At 52.1% G+C, this 14625-nt stretch overlaps 6 protein-coding genes across 6 annotated transcripts; 3 read left to right on the top strand and 3 right to left on the bottom strand.

Annotated features, from left to right (window-relative positions):
- Positions 1 to 666: 666 nt before the first annotated feature.
- PV08_11524 (uncharacterized protein) lies at positions 667 to 4155 on the bottom strand (the record flags this gene model as incomplete). Its single annotated transcript, XM_016385832.1, has 1 exon — positions 667 to 4155. One exon carries the CDS (start codon positions 4153 to 4155, stop codon positions 667 to 669), a length of 3489 nt encoding a protein of 1162 aa, XP_016230776.1.
- An 864-nt stretch (positions 4156 to 5019) lies between these two features.
- On the bottom strand, positions 5020 to 6912 carry PV08_11523 (uncharacterized protein; the record flags this gene model as incomplete). Its single annotated transcript, XM_016385831.1, has 2 exons — positions 5020 to 6775; positions 6821 to 6912. The coding sequence occupies 2 exons, from the start codon at positions 6910 to 6912 to the stop codon at positions 5020 to 5022; spliced, it is 1848 nt and encodes a 615-aa protein (XP_016230775.1).
- Positions 6913 to 8043: 1131 nt separating this feature from the next.
- Positions 8044 to 8431, top strand: PV08_11522 (uncharacterized protein; the record flags this gene model as incomplete). The annotated part of the gene is made up of 2 exons (XM_016385830.1): positions 8044 to 8227; positions 8283 to 8431. 2 exons carry the CDS (start codon positions 8044 to 8046, stop codon positions 8429 to 8431), a joined length of 333 nt encoding a protein of 110 aa, XP_016230774.1.
- Positions 8432 to 9829: 1398 nt separating this feature from the next.
- PV08_11521 (uncharacterized protein) lies at positions 9830 to 10537 on the top strand (the record flags this gene model as incomplete). The annotated part of the gene is made up of 2 exons (XM_016385829.1): positions 9830 to 9899; positions 9963 to 10537. 2 exons carry the CDS (start codon positions 9830 to 9832, stop codon positions 10535 to 10537), a joined length of 645 nt encoding a protein of 214 aa, XP_016230773.1.
- Positions 10538 to 10993: 456 nt separating this feature from the next.
- PV08_11520 (uncharacterized protein) lies at positions 10994 to 11329 on the bottom strand (the record flags this gene model as incomplete). The annotated part of the gene is made up of 1 exon (XM_016385828.1): positions 10994 to 11329. One exon carries the CDS (start codon positions 11327 to 11329, stop codon positions 10994 to 10996), a length of 336 nt encoding a protein of 111 aa, XP_016230772.1.
- Positions 11330 to 12753: 1424 nt separating this feature from the next.
- On the top strand, positions 12754 to 14140 carry PV08_11519 (uncharacterized protein; the record flags this gene model as incomplete). Its single annotated transcript, XM_016385827.1, has 2 exons — positions 12754 to 12885; positions 12998 to 14140. The coding sequence occupies 2 exons, from the start codon at positions 12754 to 12756 to the stop codon at positions 14138 to 14140; spliced, it is 1275 nt and encodes a 424-aa protein (XP_016230771.1).
- Between the last annotated feature and the right edge of the window lie 485 nt (positions 14141 to 14625).

Raw genomic sequence — 14625 nt, 5'->3', positions numbered from 1 at the left:
AAATCAGACGTGTTGCCGGTGGTACAGGACGACCCCCCGTGTCCGATTCAAAGACTTCCTGCTTGTTCTTAACGAAGCGCAAGATGGTCGGGAGGAGGATGTGTGCAATAGTAACAGACACCTACAGCATATTCACCCTAGTTCGAATTCGACGAGTGAAGGGTCTGAATTGATGACGGATGATGATGATGATGATGATGATGATGGTGGTGGTGGCCCGCTGAACCTATAAAAACAAAAAACGTACGAGCGTACAGTTACTGGGTTCCATTTTGTCCATGATAGGAGTAGGGTTCGGTGGACCCGACAAAAGCCCATATCCGACCGAACGTACATATGCGTCTCGAAACAAAACCATGTTGTTTTTGACCGCCTGCCTGCCTGCCTGCCTGCCCCCCGACAAAGCTATCCTGCCCTGTATAGTATTATCCGTACGACGCCTCTGGGGGAAAAGACCGGACCGTTATTGAAAGCCAACAAACACCAATGTTTTTTTGCTAAACATCCCTCGACCTGTCCAGATACCACCAATATCACTTGTCACATCACCCAATCGATCCGTGGCTGTTCCAGTTTCAGTTCCAGTTCCAGCGCCAATCCTGCTCACAATCTCAACGCAAGTCGAGCAAAAAAAAAAAAAACCAATATCGGATCGAGGCGTCATACTCATATAAACTCATCATTCATCATGCTTAGGTCTGGTCCTTCACCAGCCGCATTGGCAAATGCAGTCGCACCCTCCATCGCTGCAGAGGCCACTTGCGATACAGTCTCATCCACAAATCCGTCGCTCAACCCCAGCATCATCGCGATGGCTCTCCAGACAGCCACGACGACTCGTCCCATGATAGGTAAGAACGAGCCCATGTGGGTCCACCGATATATCATTGTCGGCAGGACGAACGGGAATTCTGGTTCCGGCACGGCAGGCCAGACATAGAACTCTGCGTACACCGGGTGTGCGTAGATCTCGGCCATGACGCACTCGGTGATATACCAACTCCAGAGAACAATCGTCACCCAGCCCAGCCACGTCGGGCGGGGTAGAATCTGGCCCTTGTCTTTGCGCCGTGGATAGAATAAAAGGGGGATTGGAATCGTGAAGGTCGAATACGTCATTGGAAGGAATGAATTTGTACTGACCATCTTCAGAGGCCGATGATCGTGCTGTACGTGCTGTACGTTGCCATGATGTCCGCACACAACACATGGTTGATTTGGGTTCTGCATCATGAGCGCTTGTGACTGTGCCAGTGTCTGCTTGTCCTGCGGTGGTGGCGATGGCGACGTCGAAACTCGTTGTTCAAGACGTGAAATGCCTTTCCTGGCTTCATGCAAATTCGACATGAGCCGTTCCATGCGTGAGGTCAAATGTCCAATGAAAGCCATTTCTGCAGCAGTAGAATCTGCGTCGTCCTGTAAAAGGCTCAGTTGTCGCTGCTTGACAACCTCGTCCTCGGCATTAGTTCTGATAAGGCTGGTCAAGTCAGCGGTGATGTCAGCTGCGTCAGTGAGGAGATCTTCAAAGGACTGGATCGTGGCATCTCCCAAGTTGAGGGTGTCTTCTCGTGAATCGGTAATGTCCTGTGAGGCGAGGCGCCTTTGTTTGGCTTCGTTGAGGACGTTAGTAAGCGCACTTTGAGGAAGAATAAGAGGTCTCTCGAGCGAAGGGCGTGCTTCTGCCACTTTTCCACTATCCGATAACGTCTCATCTCCGGTGGGTTCAGACGTTTGTTGGTCGATAGGAGGCTGCTCTGAGGCTGCATTGACACCGTGGGTTAGGTCTTCAGTGGCTTCTTCGATAATTTCGGGCATTGAAGGAGCGGGAAACACTTCGCCGTTGGGCAACGGTGTATCAACCCAAGCCCCAGCATTGACGTGAGGTGTCTGCAAGTGCTTGGGTTGCTTCAGGATTGATCGCTGCGTCCGCACTGTGCCCGGCAGAATTGTATCAGTCCACGCACCTACCACTTTGGGTGTGGCCATGACCTTCGGAGCTTTGGATTGTGATTCCGCAATCTCGTGAACGGGTGACGATTCGGTGGCGGTATCCTCTACGTCTCCGTAAGCCGCAAGGATATCATCGCCGGTGGTGTCTTCAGGGTCAACATCCACTGGGTTTTCAGGCGGAGGGCTAGCCTTTGGAGTGGTGCTGACAGCTCTGGCAAGCCTTTGAAGATGATCGAGTGATCGCTGTGACTCGGGGGTGGGTCTTTGCGACCGGCTCGAATTGTCACTATTATTACTTGAGGACCTGTAAACAACGACAGGTGTGTCCGGTATTCGCTCTCCTTCACCAAGATTTTCGCTGTCTTGCCTCCTGTTCTCGGCTGCTCGATCGGGCTGAGATAGTCTTCGTTCTTCAGGACTGAATGATCTTGAGGTTTTTCGAACTATACTAGGGTTCTTAGCACTCATCTCGTTCAATCTGTTGGTGGTTATGTAGCCCTGAGCCAGCCTCTGGAGTTCTGTCTTTGTCTTGGTCTGCGATTCGTCTGGCTTGGCTTGACTTCGGATGGGTGGACTGTCCGAAACTTGAAACGAGATTCCAGTAAAATCATTGTCACCCCAAACTCGGAATTTTTCAACTGAGCGCTGTTTTTGGACCGTTGCCTGCAAGTCTCGAGGGGGTGTGCCTTGAGGTGTTGAGCTCTTGTCGGGACTCGTCGAGCTTCTCTCCACAGACGGGAGAGGAACATCTGCTGCAGCCGCAGCCCAGTCAACCTGGGAGCTGTCGGGCTCAGCAGCCAACTTCCTGCTCTCTTGTTCCTGTCGTTTTGCATTTTCGTGACGCCACTTGGAGAGAAACTGTTGCAGACTTCTGGTTTTGTCTAGGGCTTCTGATCTAGGTCTACTATCGGCATGCAGCGACACATTGGGGATTGGTTCTGATGCCGTGGTGGTGATAGTTTCATTGGGGTCCATCGCCTGCTCTTCGGATCCATTCGCGTGGCCAATTTGGCCATATGGGCGTGAGTGGCCATTGGCACGAGAAAGGGCGACCGGTTTCGGGCCTCCATCAGGGTTCCAATGGTTTTCGTCCTTATGCAGGGGCTCCTTTTTGCGTATAGCTCTGCTGAAGGCGATGGCCCTTTCTTTGTCGCGTAACTCATCCGGGGTGTCGCTCCCATCGTCATCTTCCTCCCGCTTGATGGCTCTGCTTGAAGCTTTGCTGAATGCTTGGACTTTTTTCTGAGGCGAAGCAACCGAGGTGTCGGAATGAGCCTTTCCTGCGCCATTTACTTTGGTGGGCGGAACATTCTCAAAACTGATCGGACCTCGTGCTGCAATCTTCGCAAGATCAAATTGTCGGGGACCGGCAGCAGATCCATTTAATTCTTGCCTCGGGCTTTGTTTGAAATTGATCGGAACCCTGCTGTGTCGCATTCGATTCAACCTTTCTCTATCTTTCGCAGAATTTACGACATGCGGCGTCAATTTCGCCGCAAGCACGCGATCTGATAACTCATTCTGCACAAAATCCAACGTGGGCGGGGCAGAGAAGCTTCCGCTCTGGTCTTCAACCATATCCCGCGGCTTATTGGTGTCCAGAGTCTTGTTTTCGGGCGTCGACACACCGGATGCAACCTGCTCAACATCGCCAGTGTCATCAGATGGGCCTGCCATTAGAGCCGATCCCAAAGTATCATCTCCGTCAACCTCGGCACCTTCGTCACTGTCCCCCTCTCTTTCTGTAGCAGCAAGGTCCTCCTCGTCCGCTATCCTTTGGTACACGTCCGTGAGACCGGGGGGAGGGCTAGAGAACTCGGCAGGGCTCGTCAAGGGAGGGCCACTCCGAGATTGCGGCGGAGTGCTTTGAACGTTCGTCCGGTGCGGACTCTGGCTTATCCTTGTCTCCACGGATAAAGGTGGCTGCGGGATCCTGCTTAATCTGGCACTCGTATACTCGGCCAGTGATGTGCGCTGTGCTCTATTGCCTGAATCTTTGGTTGCTTGTAGCGCTCTCCCGAGGCCAGCGGCGCGTCTCGCTCGTACGGGTCTGACCTTTTGCGGACTCGGACTGGGAATGCGCGAGTCATCGCCGAGCATGCTATCGGTGAAGAAATCTTCGCTGGGGATGTTCGCGCCCAGCGATGCTGCAGTTCCATGGCGCCGGGTACTCGAGAGTGGATTGTTTTCTTTATTTCGAGACATTGCGGCGCGTGGAGTCGCATGGGATAATGCGACGCTGTTGCATGCTATCGCTTGAAATATCGAGGTAGAATGTGTCGCAGCATCATATATAATAACTGTCAAGCGTACCTCGCTCCCGGAACGATGAAGTGCAAGTCTTGAACTGGAGCGCATAACAAACCACCCAAAGTGGAACAGTTCGGATGCAAGTAACACTAACAGCGCGACGAGATCAGTCCTGCCTTCGCGCGGGCGCCATGCCGCTTTTAAAGGGCACTAGCGCCAGGACAAGATGTTATTAAAGCAGCTTCGCAGTCTTAAGAATACAACTTACACAGAACGCCAGCCAGGGCCATGAAATGTAGCGAAGGGATGGCGTTGAAGAACGACAGTCCTGCCGCAGTGAGCGGCTGTATTTCAAACTTGCGCATTACCGGTTTATCCATCAGGATAGCAACGATTACAATCTATACAGCGATCCCGACACAGCGCCAGTGTTGCCATGCCAGCACATCATGCGTAGGGACAGACGACTCTCGAGGAGGGCAATCGACACAAACGTCAGTAGTCAGGAAGGCATACGTATAAACTCCAGTCCGTCTTCAGCGACGCAACCCATATCGCACTGGGGAAGACAAAGAGACTCTGTGCTGCTGGTAGACAAGATATAATACATACAACTATGTCACACTTCGTTCAAAATCATACATATTGTCTCATTCCATAGCCTGAACATAACCAGCGTTGGACTTCGGTCATTCCAAACCATCCCACGTGGTAGGGAGATGGTCCATTATACTTCATATACTCATAAATCATGATGTTCTGCACCAATGCCGGTGATTGAGTGACTTGATGCAAGCTGCATGTCGCTGTCAAGGATCACTAACCCCAGACCTCAGCAATCTTTGCGCTCAGTGCCTTTGCGACCTTTTTCCTGGGAATAGCATTGCCGAGTCGAGCACTTATCATGGTCTCCTTTTCTGAAACAGTCTTCATCGTATCGAACGCTTCCGCCAAAGCCCTTGGTGTGGGCCAGATCTTTTGTATCTCAACCGCTTTTTCACCAGTCACACCTCTTGTGCACATCAGCATCTTAAGGTACACATCCCGAAGCGTCATACTGTCCGATTTGTCGCACATGGCACCGAAAACTGAGAACGTCATTCCGTAGGTCCTTTGTGGTGACAAGCTCCTCAGTCGCTCCAATATGGTTGATGCAGCGTCTGCCTCGAACGTGTGTGTTGGGATAACGTGGATGTCTTTTCTTTCGTACAAGCCCTTCAGAGTCTTCGTCATGCGAGCTAGATATGAAATGGTATCGTCCAGTTGCGCTGTTTGCTTGACAAACACATTGTCGACCACTTGCATGCTTGCAATGGCGCTCTCCACTGCATCTCCGTATTTTTCGCTCTTCTCTGATGACAGCGAGTATGCCTCGACCAGATATACCACATTTTTTATGCCTGACTTGTGCAGACGGAATTTTTGCTCGCGAAAGCGACCATCTTTTATACTGCCGATCAGGTCGTCGAGACGCTTGCGCTCCAGAATGTGCTCCAGTACTATCCAAGACTCACCAGGCTTGTCTCTGTCCTCCATGCTTACCGGTCTGAGGGTTTCAGCATAGGACGGATTGACTACCGCCACCCAGAGAACATCTCCCAGCGGCAATGCAGTAAGAATAGGATTAACATCTTGTTTTTTCAGCTCAGAAGAGATGTAGTCACGATCAGTCGTCGATCGAATCTCTCTCATGTCTAGCACCATCCTCACCTCGAAACTTCCTGCTGGCAGAATGACCGTGTCATTTAAATTTGGGCGAGTGCTAGGCGGTCGCATACCATCATTCTGAGCTCTGAAGTCAGAAGTAACTCCTTCGAGGTCATCCGCGCGCGCTTCTGGTCCTGGACTGGAGACCAACTCTATGATATCAGAATCATGCGTTGGTACCTTCCGCATAGGCTTCATGGACTCAATACGTTGCCTCGACGATGATTGTCCGGCTAAAATCTTGGGCGAGGGTGGTGGCCGGGTGTGTGGAACCGGGGCTGTCTTCTTCGTAGCTGTCGATTCGCGTAAAGGTATTGTGCGCCCTTCCACGGTGGCCTTCATCCGTAGTGCCACTTCCCAACCTTCATCGGACAAATAGTACTTCTTGATAGGGTGCCCTTTGGTACAGACCAACTCTTTGCTCTCGAGGGTTTTTATTGATTGCCACGCTGTATAGAATTTGGAAGGATCGGGAGGGACGTCAAACGATGCATCGCAGTGTGGCTGTGCGAGTCTTTTCAGTTCCTCTTTGGATATTGCCTGGTTGCTTTCTTGGTCCAGCGTAGACAAGGCCATGATGAGAGCGTATGCACCAGATCTCAACTTTGGTACATATGGCTGGGCTTTTCGTTTTCGCTTCGGAGACTCTGGTTCATCCTGGGCGGGTTCGTCTCCTTGGGTTTCGGATGTCCGTTTCCTCCTTTTACCTTTAACAGGCATCGGTAACTCATTGTCCTCACAAAACACTTTTAGTTTGTCCGCAAGACGGTCGCAAAGTTTAGGACCTAGACCGTTGAGTTGTTGAGCCTCGGAAGGATGATCAAATCGCATAGGGCAGGCAATCATGGACTTGTAGGCCTTCTTGTAGCTGCGGCCGTCAGTAACATCACTCGAACGGAAGTGCCGGGCTCACACAGTGTATCCTTTGCTGTTCTGTTCTTTCGCCTTGTCCATCCACTCCTTGAGCCATGTGGCTAGGAGTGGGTTGGCGCAGGACTCTGCCATCGTTGGGCCTCGCAAGGAAAAAGAAGGTTCTGGCGAGCAGAATCGCGCCGACGATCACATTATTGCTGTGGTTCCCATGCAATTGGACTGCCAACCACACTGCACCGAGGCAATCACGATGCAGTACGCGAAGAAAGAATGAACACGTACGCGAACTAGCAACGCGAAATCACGGGAACAGATTATGCTTGGAGAAGTTTAGGTAAGTGACCTCAGGCATCCCCTCTATATTCAACCCGCCTTGCAAGACCTCTCGTAGGATCTCTCTTACGAATACTCATCCCAGTCTACCACGCTTCACCATGAGCCTTGCTGAATCACGTTCGAGTGTCCTGATGACAGTGCTTCTCGGTTTTACGAGTCGTTTTGCCACAACTGGCGTCCTTGTATTGCAAACAGAGTTTCTAGCAAGTGGCTTCACACGTCCACATAGCACCGGGACACTCCTCCGTGGATGGTGTTCCTGATCATCCCGCTGGATCTCGATCCTCGATTTCTACGGCTATCTGCAGTGCTTGCATGGCTTAGTTACGGGTGCGAGATCTCTATCCACAGTGGAGGAGCAGCGACGCCTCAATATTGGTGAGCCAACCGAGAGTTGAAAGTACTGACGTCTTAGATTTCACGTCGGCAGATCCTCAGCACATAGTAGCCTTGTGTCCTGCTACATCTCCATTATGTCCTACCACGGTAAGTTCCTGTGATGTCGTCGGGGGCCGCGCGACTGGAAACCATTCAACAGGCTCCTTGGTGCCTGAATGGAGTCGACCCTATTCCTCGGAGCGCGACTGATGATGTACGAATATACCCCTTGGCTTATCCTTTCGTCACGATCTCCTTAACAGGGGACAGCGATGATTTCAAGAGAACACTGGCAGTATGCCAGTGTCGGTGTATGTTGAGGTTGACGGATTTGTGCTTTCATGACGACACCTTTTGCGCCGCAGATGTTGCATGATAGCATACCATGCTCGAGGAGATATGGCCAGGATGCGAAACGGGCTATATAACCATGCCAGCTCTCCGTCCACCAGGAGCAACACTTCCATTGCTTCTTTTCAATCGTAACATCGCATCCTCAAGTCATCCTCCAGACAAGTCAATCGTTCATTCGGAATCACCCACATCACCATGTCTGCCCCTCAAGACGAGTATACCCCTGGCGTCGACAGCATCGAGGGTGTCAGCGGCGCAGACACTACTCAGAATGATTACAAGTCGCGCACCGGACAAAGCGAGATTCCAGTCCAAAGCGATGAAACTCCCGTCGAAGATCCAATCGACGCCAGCAAAGCCGATTCGGACGAGCAACTAGGTCGGTGCCTCGGTCTCCGGATACTCGTCTAATTCATTGACTGACAGCACCCTAGCTCGTGATGATACCGATGCCATCGACCAGAGTAACATCATCGAAGAACGTACTCGTGGTGCTACCAAGAACTATCGTGAGCCGGGAGATGACGAAGGTCTTCCTGGTCCTGATGACGGAACAAGCCGTGTCGCCGGTGGTCCCAATTGAAAAGATACCCGTGGGTTGGGTTGTCTGGTATGTCCACGACGACGATTGTGTATTATTAGTGGCGAATTATGTTGTAGAAGGATCAAGAGGTAGTAGTAGGTACTACGAATTGAATCTTGTGGGTTTCCAAGCGTCCGTTCTTCTAGGAGCATTGACGCATATTCCCCGTTTATGTCATTCTTCAATGTCATTCATGATATCGAGAAAATGTATTATTGTAGAACCAGAGCAAGGCAAAAGCTACCGTTCGGTATCCGTTTAAACATGTTCACGAAATGGATTAAAAAACACATTCTGTACAAATTCGAAATCGCGAGCATTCTGTTGTATACACTACCTACCGAGACCTAGGAAGGTCGTTCTGGGGGGAGGGACTTGCTCGCCTGGACCGTGGTTCTGCCATACCCCATAATTTCATTAGTAACCTCACTTGATGGCGTATGGTGTCGCTCAGCAACGATCTCAGACATGTCGGTGTCACCGACCCAGGAAATGTCATTTCGGAGCGCAAAGCTACGCGTCGTCAAGCTTCTACAATGAATAGGCTTTGCGACAGGCCTCGTCGAACCAACCCCCCTTCCCCCCTGTGTGTACGGCATACGAGTAATGAGGTAGCTTCGAAGTGGGTTTTGTCAGGAAGAAGGGGGAGGCGCTGCGTCACTACACCTCGCGCTCCATACGTTTTGTAGGCTAGCAACAATAGCCCTGGGGGGCGGGCATGGGATGGGCGCAACAACCACATTCTTCTGGATCCCTTGGGCGTGGTGTATGTGCTGTATGTACGCATCACGGCCACAGCCACAGCCACAGGCACTGGCACGCTCACTACGACTACTCGTACATACGTCGATACATAGGTACACATATACACGTCCCTTTGAGCTGACCACCCCCCCCCTCTCTCTTCGTGGGAGCTTCCTTACTTCTTCTTCTCTTTCTCTCTCCTTTCTCTTCTCGTCTCCCATCAAACAGACAATACCATATCCGTAACTCTGTTTTGTATTCCAACTTGGCTCCCTTGCTGTTAGCCAACCATTATCCTGATCGCCTTTGCCGTTGTGACTCGAAACGACTCGTGAGCCAACTATCCGTTTTGCGAACGAGTTACATACATATAGATACTGGCCGGGTCAATTCGCGGTGACGTCACTAAACATGCCTTCTCAAGAACCCGAGAAAGGAGACAAAGGTACGTACATACGTTCTGTCGCACAACACACACGTTCCCTGCAACCTACACCGTGCTGGAGGACCTGCAAAGGGACTTGCAGAATCTGGATATCATACCGAGTGTGTGTTGTTTTTGTCGAAGTGTGACGTGGACAAAAGCTGCCACTACTCAGCACCCGTGCACGTTTATTTGAAGCGGGCGGGCTCTGGTTAGGACTGCCTGGCAAAATGAATTGCTCTGAACCCCTGACTTTCCTGAAGCCAATGCAAATGTACCTTGCATATGAATTTGTCACATGTACCTATAAATCCCAAAACCCATTTCGCTAACATTGCCCCCTCTCCTCTCTCTCTCCTACAGTCTCATGGAACTGGGGCGGTGGCGCACCAGGAGGCACGGTCGCCGAGAAGAAACACGAAGGCGAAGTCTCCATCACGTCTAAGCGCGGCAACAAGGTCAAGAAGAACGCAGAGCCAAACAACCCCGCGGTCAAGATTGAGCGGTCGGGAAACGACGTGGTCAAGAAAGCGTCTGAACTCAACATCGTGTCCAAAGCGAACGGAACCGGGAGCGGCGGCCATGACAAGGGCAAAGACGAAGCCAAGGAGAAAAAGGCCGGCGACAAGAGAAAGCACGACGGAGAGACCGACGGCGAGAAGAACGAGGACAACGGCGACGGCAGCGGTGGTGGTGGTGGTTTAGAAGAGAACGCCGAGGGCAAGACTGTGCGGCCCGGCGGCAAGACAGACAATACCGCGAAGAAACAGAAGAAGGACGATACTGAGAAAAAGGACGAATCAAAGAACACCGAGAAGGGAAAGGGCGGGCGACCCAAGAAAAGCGAGGGCGCTTCATCGCCAAAGCCGAAGAAGAAGAATTCTACGCCTAGGTCCACCGAGGGCATTGCGTCGCGGACAAGGAGCCAGAAGAAGTAACCAGAACAGATATGAAATACCCCCAGGCCATAGGATGTAGTCCGTTCTCAAAGAACGATCCCTGTATCAGTACTGAGTCGTTTCTGCTATTGGCTCTGTTCTTCAATGTAGCATCATTCATGGATGGATGCCGATGCACTCTTTCCATCGTTTCCAGCCGACTGTACCCGCAATCGGCGTCGCGTAATGATCGACTTTCATCGTCTGGAATCACCGCCCTCCGGCGTCGCTACGTGAGTCTCAGGTATGCTTTCCCTTCCCTTCATGGCTCGCCGGTCGACCGTCCACACCCTGGCCTCCCTCGCCTGAGGGCCAGCATCCCACCAAAGCCATCCAGTCTGCACGATATCCACGAGAGCCTCGAAGCCAAACTGCAGTGGTCGGGGTACACCATGGCCGGCCCTCGATGCCCCCCAGCTGTACTGTGAAACCGGAACGGGAAGGCTTGTGCGGCACTTAGCAGAGGCCTAGGGCGTCGTGCAGACTGGCCAGACGAGTCTGAAGAGCGAACTCGTCCTGAAACAGCAAGATGAGGGGACTAGTACCCGGCCATTCTTCTGTCCTGTTGTCACTGGGCTCGTTGTGTCGTTGGTATAACTCGAACGCCTCAGGCATGTAGACGCCTCGGACGCCCACGGCCAGGTCAAAGGTGACCATCCTCTTGCAGATTCTGAGATCAATCGGAGACTGACCATCATCCACTTTGTGCGATACTTGATACGGTGTGGTGGCGTCGGCGCACTTGACGAGTTCCTCGGCTAGGAGGAGGCCGTAAACATGATAGAGCGACATGACACCCCAGATCTAATTGCATCTGGCCTGTTGAAGGAACAGTTTGGCGATATCCTCAACAATTTCGTGGCCTGAACGCGCAAGGGACGTTTCGTGGGCATCGTGGAGATGAGTTCAGGGAGGAAAAGTGTCTTCCCCTGAAGAGAATTGGTGTTGCCAGGACAATTCGCAAGTCTTTCATGATGTGTGGCGTAAAAGATCCTGCTGGTTCATTATCTTACCTTGGTCCGAATACTCTGGGCTCTGGTTTGGAAGGGTGAGAACGGCTGAGAGCGCCTCAGCGTATTGAACAAAACAATTTGAACTGTCCTTGCATTCCAGATAGAAAGTCCTTGCCGTGACAGATCTCTACCACAGTGCATCAAGGACTCAACATATCGTGTTTGTGTTATGCAAATCACACATACCGGAGCCGTACAACTTTTTGCAAACCCACGGTTGCGAGGGTCGATGATGATCACTGTCCGGTAGGACTCGTACAGATGCAAGGGCTCGCATCTTGTCTTCAGGAGGGAAAGGTGGCAAACACAGATGTAGATCTTCAAGATAATCACACAGACTTGAGAGAATGAGGCAACCGCTACTCACTTGGTGGTCCTGATTTGTGCAATTATCGAGTGGTTGCGATGAAAGCCAGGAATGTTTCGGAACGAGGGAGCCGAAATAGCTCAGGATGCTAGGCAGGAAGAAGCCTAGAAAGCTCTCTCCTTGGGCTGGTGAGTCGCCCCTAGGAACACGGGATCGACTTCCTGTTGGGCGCCCGGAAGATGCCTAGCGAAGATGTTGGGGTTACAATGCAATAAGGTGATTGGGGGGGGGGCTCAGGGGGGCTCAGGGGGGCTCAGGGGGGCCCTCCTGTAAGTTATACAGTAACTAGTTACTACCTTACCTCAAGGACCTACAGTGCTAGTAATCTACCGTACAATAGCCAACCAACTAGTTAGTATCATCACTAAAGGAATAAGGTTACGCCGCTTAATCATCGCATAATGCACAGTAATAGTGCCCAACTAGCTGCCTATGGTTAGTGAGTTGCCCTGGTTAATCTGAGGGTCATTAGCCTCGCCTGTTCCACCATCACATGTTTTCTGCAGCAGGTCATGATAACCCTAAACTGACTCGGTGCAATCACAATTTACTCGTCGACAATAAAACTGCGTGGAATCATCGTAGATGCAACTCTCTTGGCAATACGAATTTCTCCATGACAAAAAGACCCTGAATTCGAGACTGACTTTCCGTTTCATCGATTGACATCGGAACCGACTGAGAGAATAACCAGGTCTTGTTGTCTCAAGCCATGGTGACAAGTTCTTCACAACGTCACCACGAGATCTGCATATAAATCGCGGTGGACTGACTGACCACCTTTCGAGCACACAATTGGCACAAAAGTAACAGCATCAGCCCTCGAGAGCACCCAAATGATCCATATCGTCACCAAAAACCGAGGCTCCGAGGCCTCCAATTCCAACGATGACATGGTCAATATCAAGGACAATCCCAACGTCCCGACCTCCGAACAAGGCTTTGCCCGTCTCAAACATCTAACATGGGTCAGTGAGCAGACTCCCTTTCGATCATCGACACGCATTCTCCCCCTAAGGCCACATCCCCTTTCAATGTCACTGGTAGCTCACTTTACTCACCAACTGCAACGTACAATAGGCATGGTTCACACTCCCCATGGCGACAGGCGGTCTCGCCCTCCTCGTGGCCCCAGATAATCAACCTCACTCGTTCACCGGCCTCATCACCATCGGGAAGATCATCTTCATCTTCGACATTGTCGTGTTCAGTCTGATCGTGGCCGGGATAACCTACCGCTTCAGCCGGTGGCGCGGCACCTTGAAATCCAGTCTCGCGCACCCGACCGAGTCCCTCTTCTTCGGCACGTCGTTCCTCAGCCTGGCGAGCATCATCTCCTGCCTCGCGCACTACGCCATCCCCTCGTGCGGCGAATGGCTGGTCACCGCCTACCGCGTCCTCTTCTGGACGTACTTTGCGATCACGTACGTGATCGCCGTGTGCGCCTACCTCGTCCTCTTCACCAACCCGCGGCTGCGCATCCAGGACATGACGCCGGCCTGGGACCTGCCCATGTTCCCGTTCATGCTGTGCGGCACCATCGCCAGCGCCGGCATCCCCACGCAGCCGGCCAGGTACGCCATGCCGATGCTGTTCGGCGGGCTGACGGCCCAGGGCCTCGGCATGCTCGTGTCCATGGGCATGTACGCCAGCTACGTGCGCCGCATGATCATGTACGGCCTGCCGTCGCCCGCGAGCCGCCCCGCCATGTTCATCGCCGTCGGCCCGCCCAGCTTCACCGCCCTCGCCATCACCGAGCTGGCCAGGCACTACCCGGCCGCCGCGGGCTACGACTACTTCGGCCCGGACGTCTACACGGTGCAGATCGTGCAGGTGCTGGCCGTCATGGTGGCCGTGTTCGTGTGGAGCCTCTCATTCTGGTTCTTCTGCCTCGCCCTCGTCAGCTGCGTGGCCGCCAAGGGCCGGTACCACTTCCACCTGAACTGGTGGGCCTTCGTCTTCCCCAACACCGGCTTCACCCTGGCCACCATCAGCATCGGCCGCAGTCTGAAGAGCCAGGCCGTGCAGTGGGTCGGCTCCGCCATGACCATCTGTCTGTGCCTGACCTACCTCTTCGTCGCCTACCATCACGTGCGCGCCGTCTGGAGAAAGGAGGTGCTGTACCTGGGCAAGGACGAGGACAATTACCACCCCGAAAAGATGGCGAAGGTGGAATCCAGAGGAGAAGATCCGGAAAGGTGTGGTTGTGTCAGTGGCGCTTAACACTCGAAAACTTACAAAAGGAGGAGGTGAACCCGTCCTTTTGGCATGACGGAGATTCTACTCCAAAGCTATATTTTTGGGGGGCTTTTTATATACATCTATTATTGATACAGACAGGTATAGACAAACATAGATTTGTATAGATTCTTCTTCTTCTTCTTCTTCTTCTTCTTCTTCTTCTTCTTCTTCTTCTTCTTCTTCTTCTTCTTCTTCTTCTTCTTCTTCTTCTTCTTCTTCTTCTCCTATCAGATTTGCATCACAGTACGTACCCAAGTACACTTCGCCCTTGCAATCTTGGATGTTTTCTTTAGGATATTCACAGGTAGGGTAGGTAATGAAATGCTCGTGTTTGGCATGTATGTAACACCACCTACGGACCGGCCTTTGGAACTCAGGTAGCTTAGGTACTTTCAACGTGCGACGAGAACATGAACTGCGCACATTCTCGCTTCCAAACTGGACAACCATTTATCTCGATACGGTTG

This window comes from Exophiala spinifera (genome assembly GCF_000836115.1).
Source record: "Exophiala spinifera strain CBS 89968 unplaced genomic scaffold supercont1.9, whole genome shotgun sequence".
NCBI classification, from domain to species: domain Eukaryota; kingdom Fungi; phylum Ascomycota; class Eurotiomycetes; order Chaetothyriales; family Herpotrichiellaceae; genus Exophiala; species Exophiala spinifera.
The sequence above is the reverse complement of the archived record's forward strand: the minus strand, read 5'-3'. Positions and strand labels throughout refer to the sequence as shown.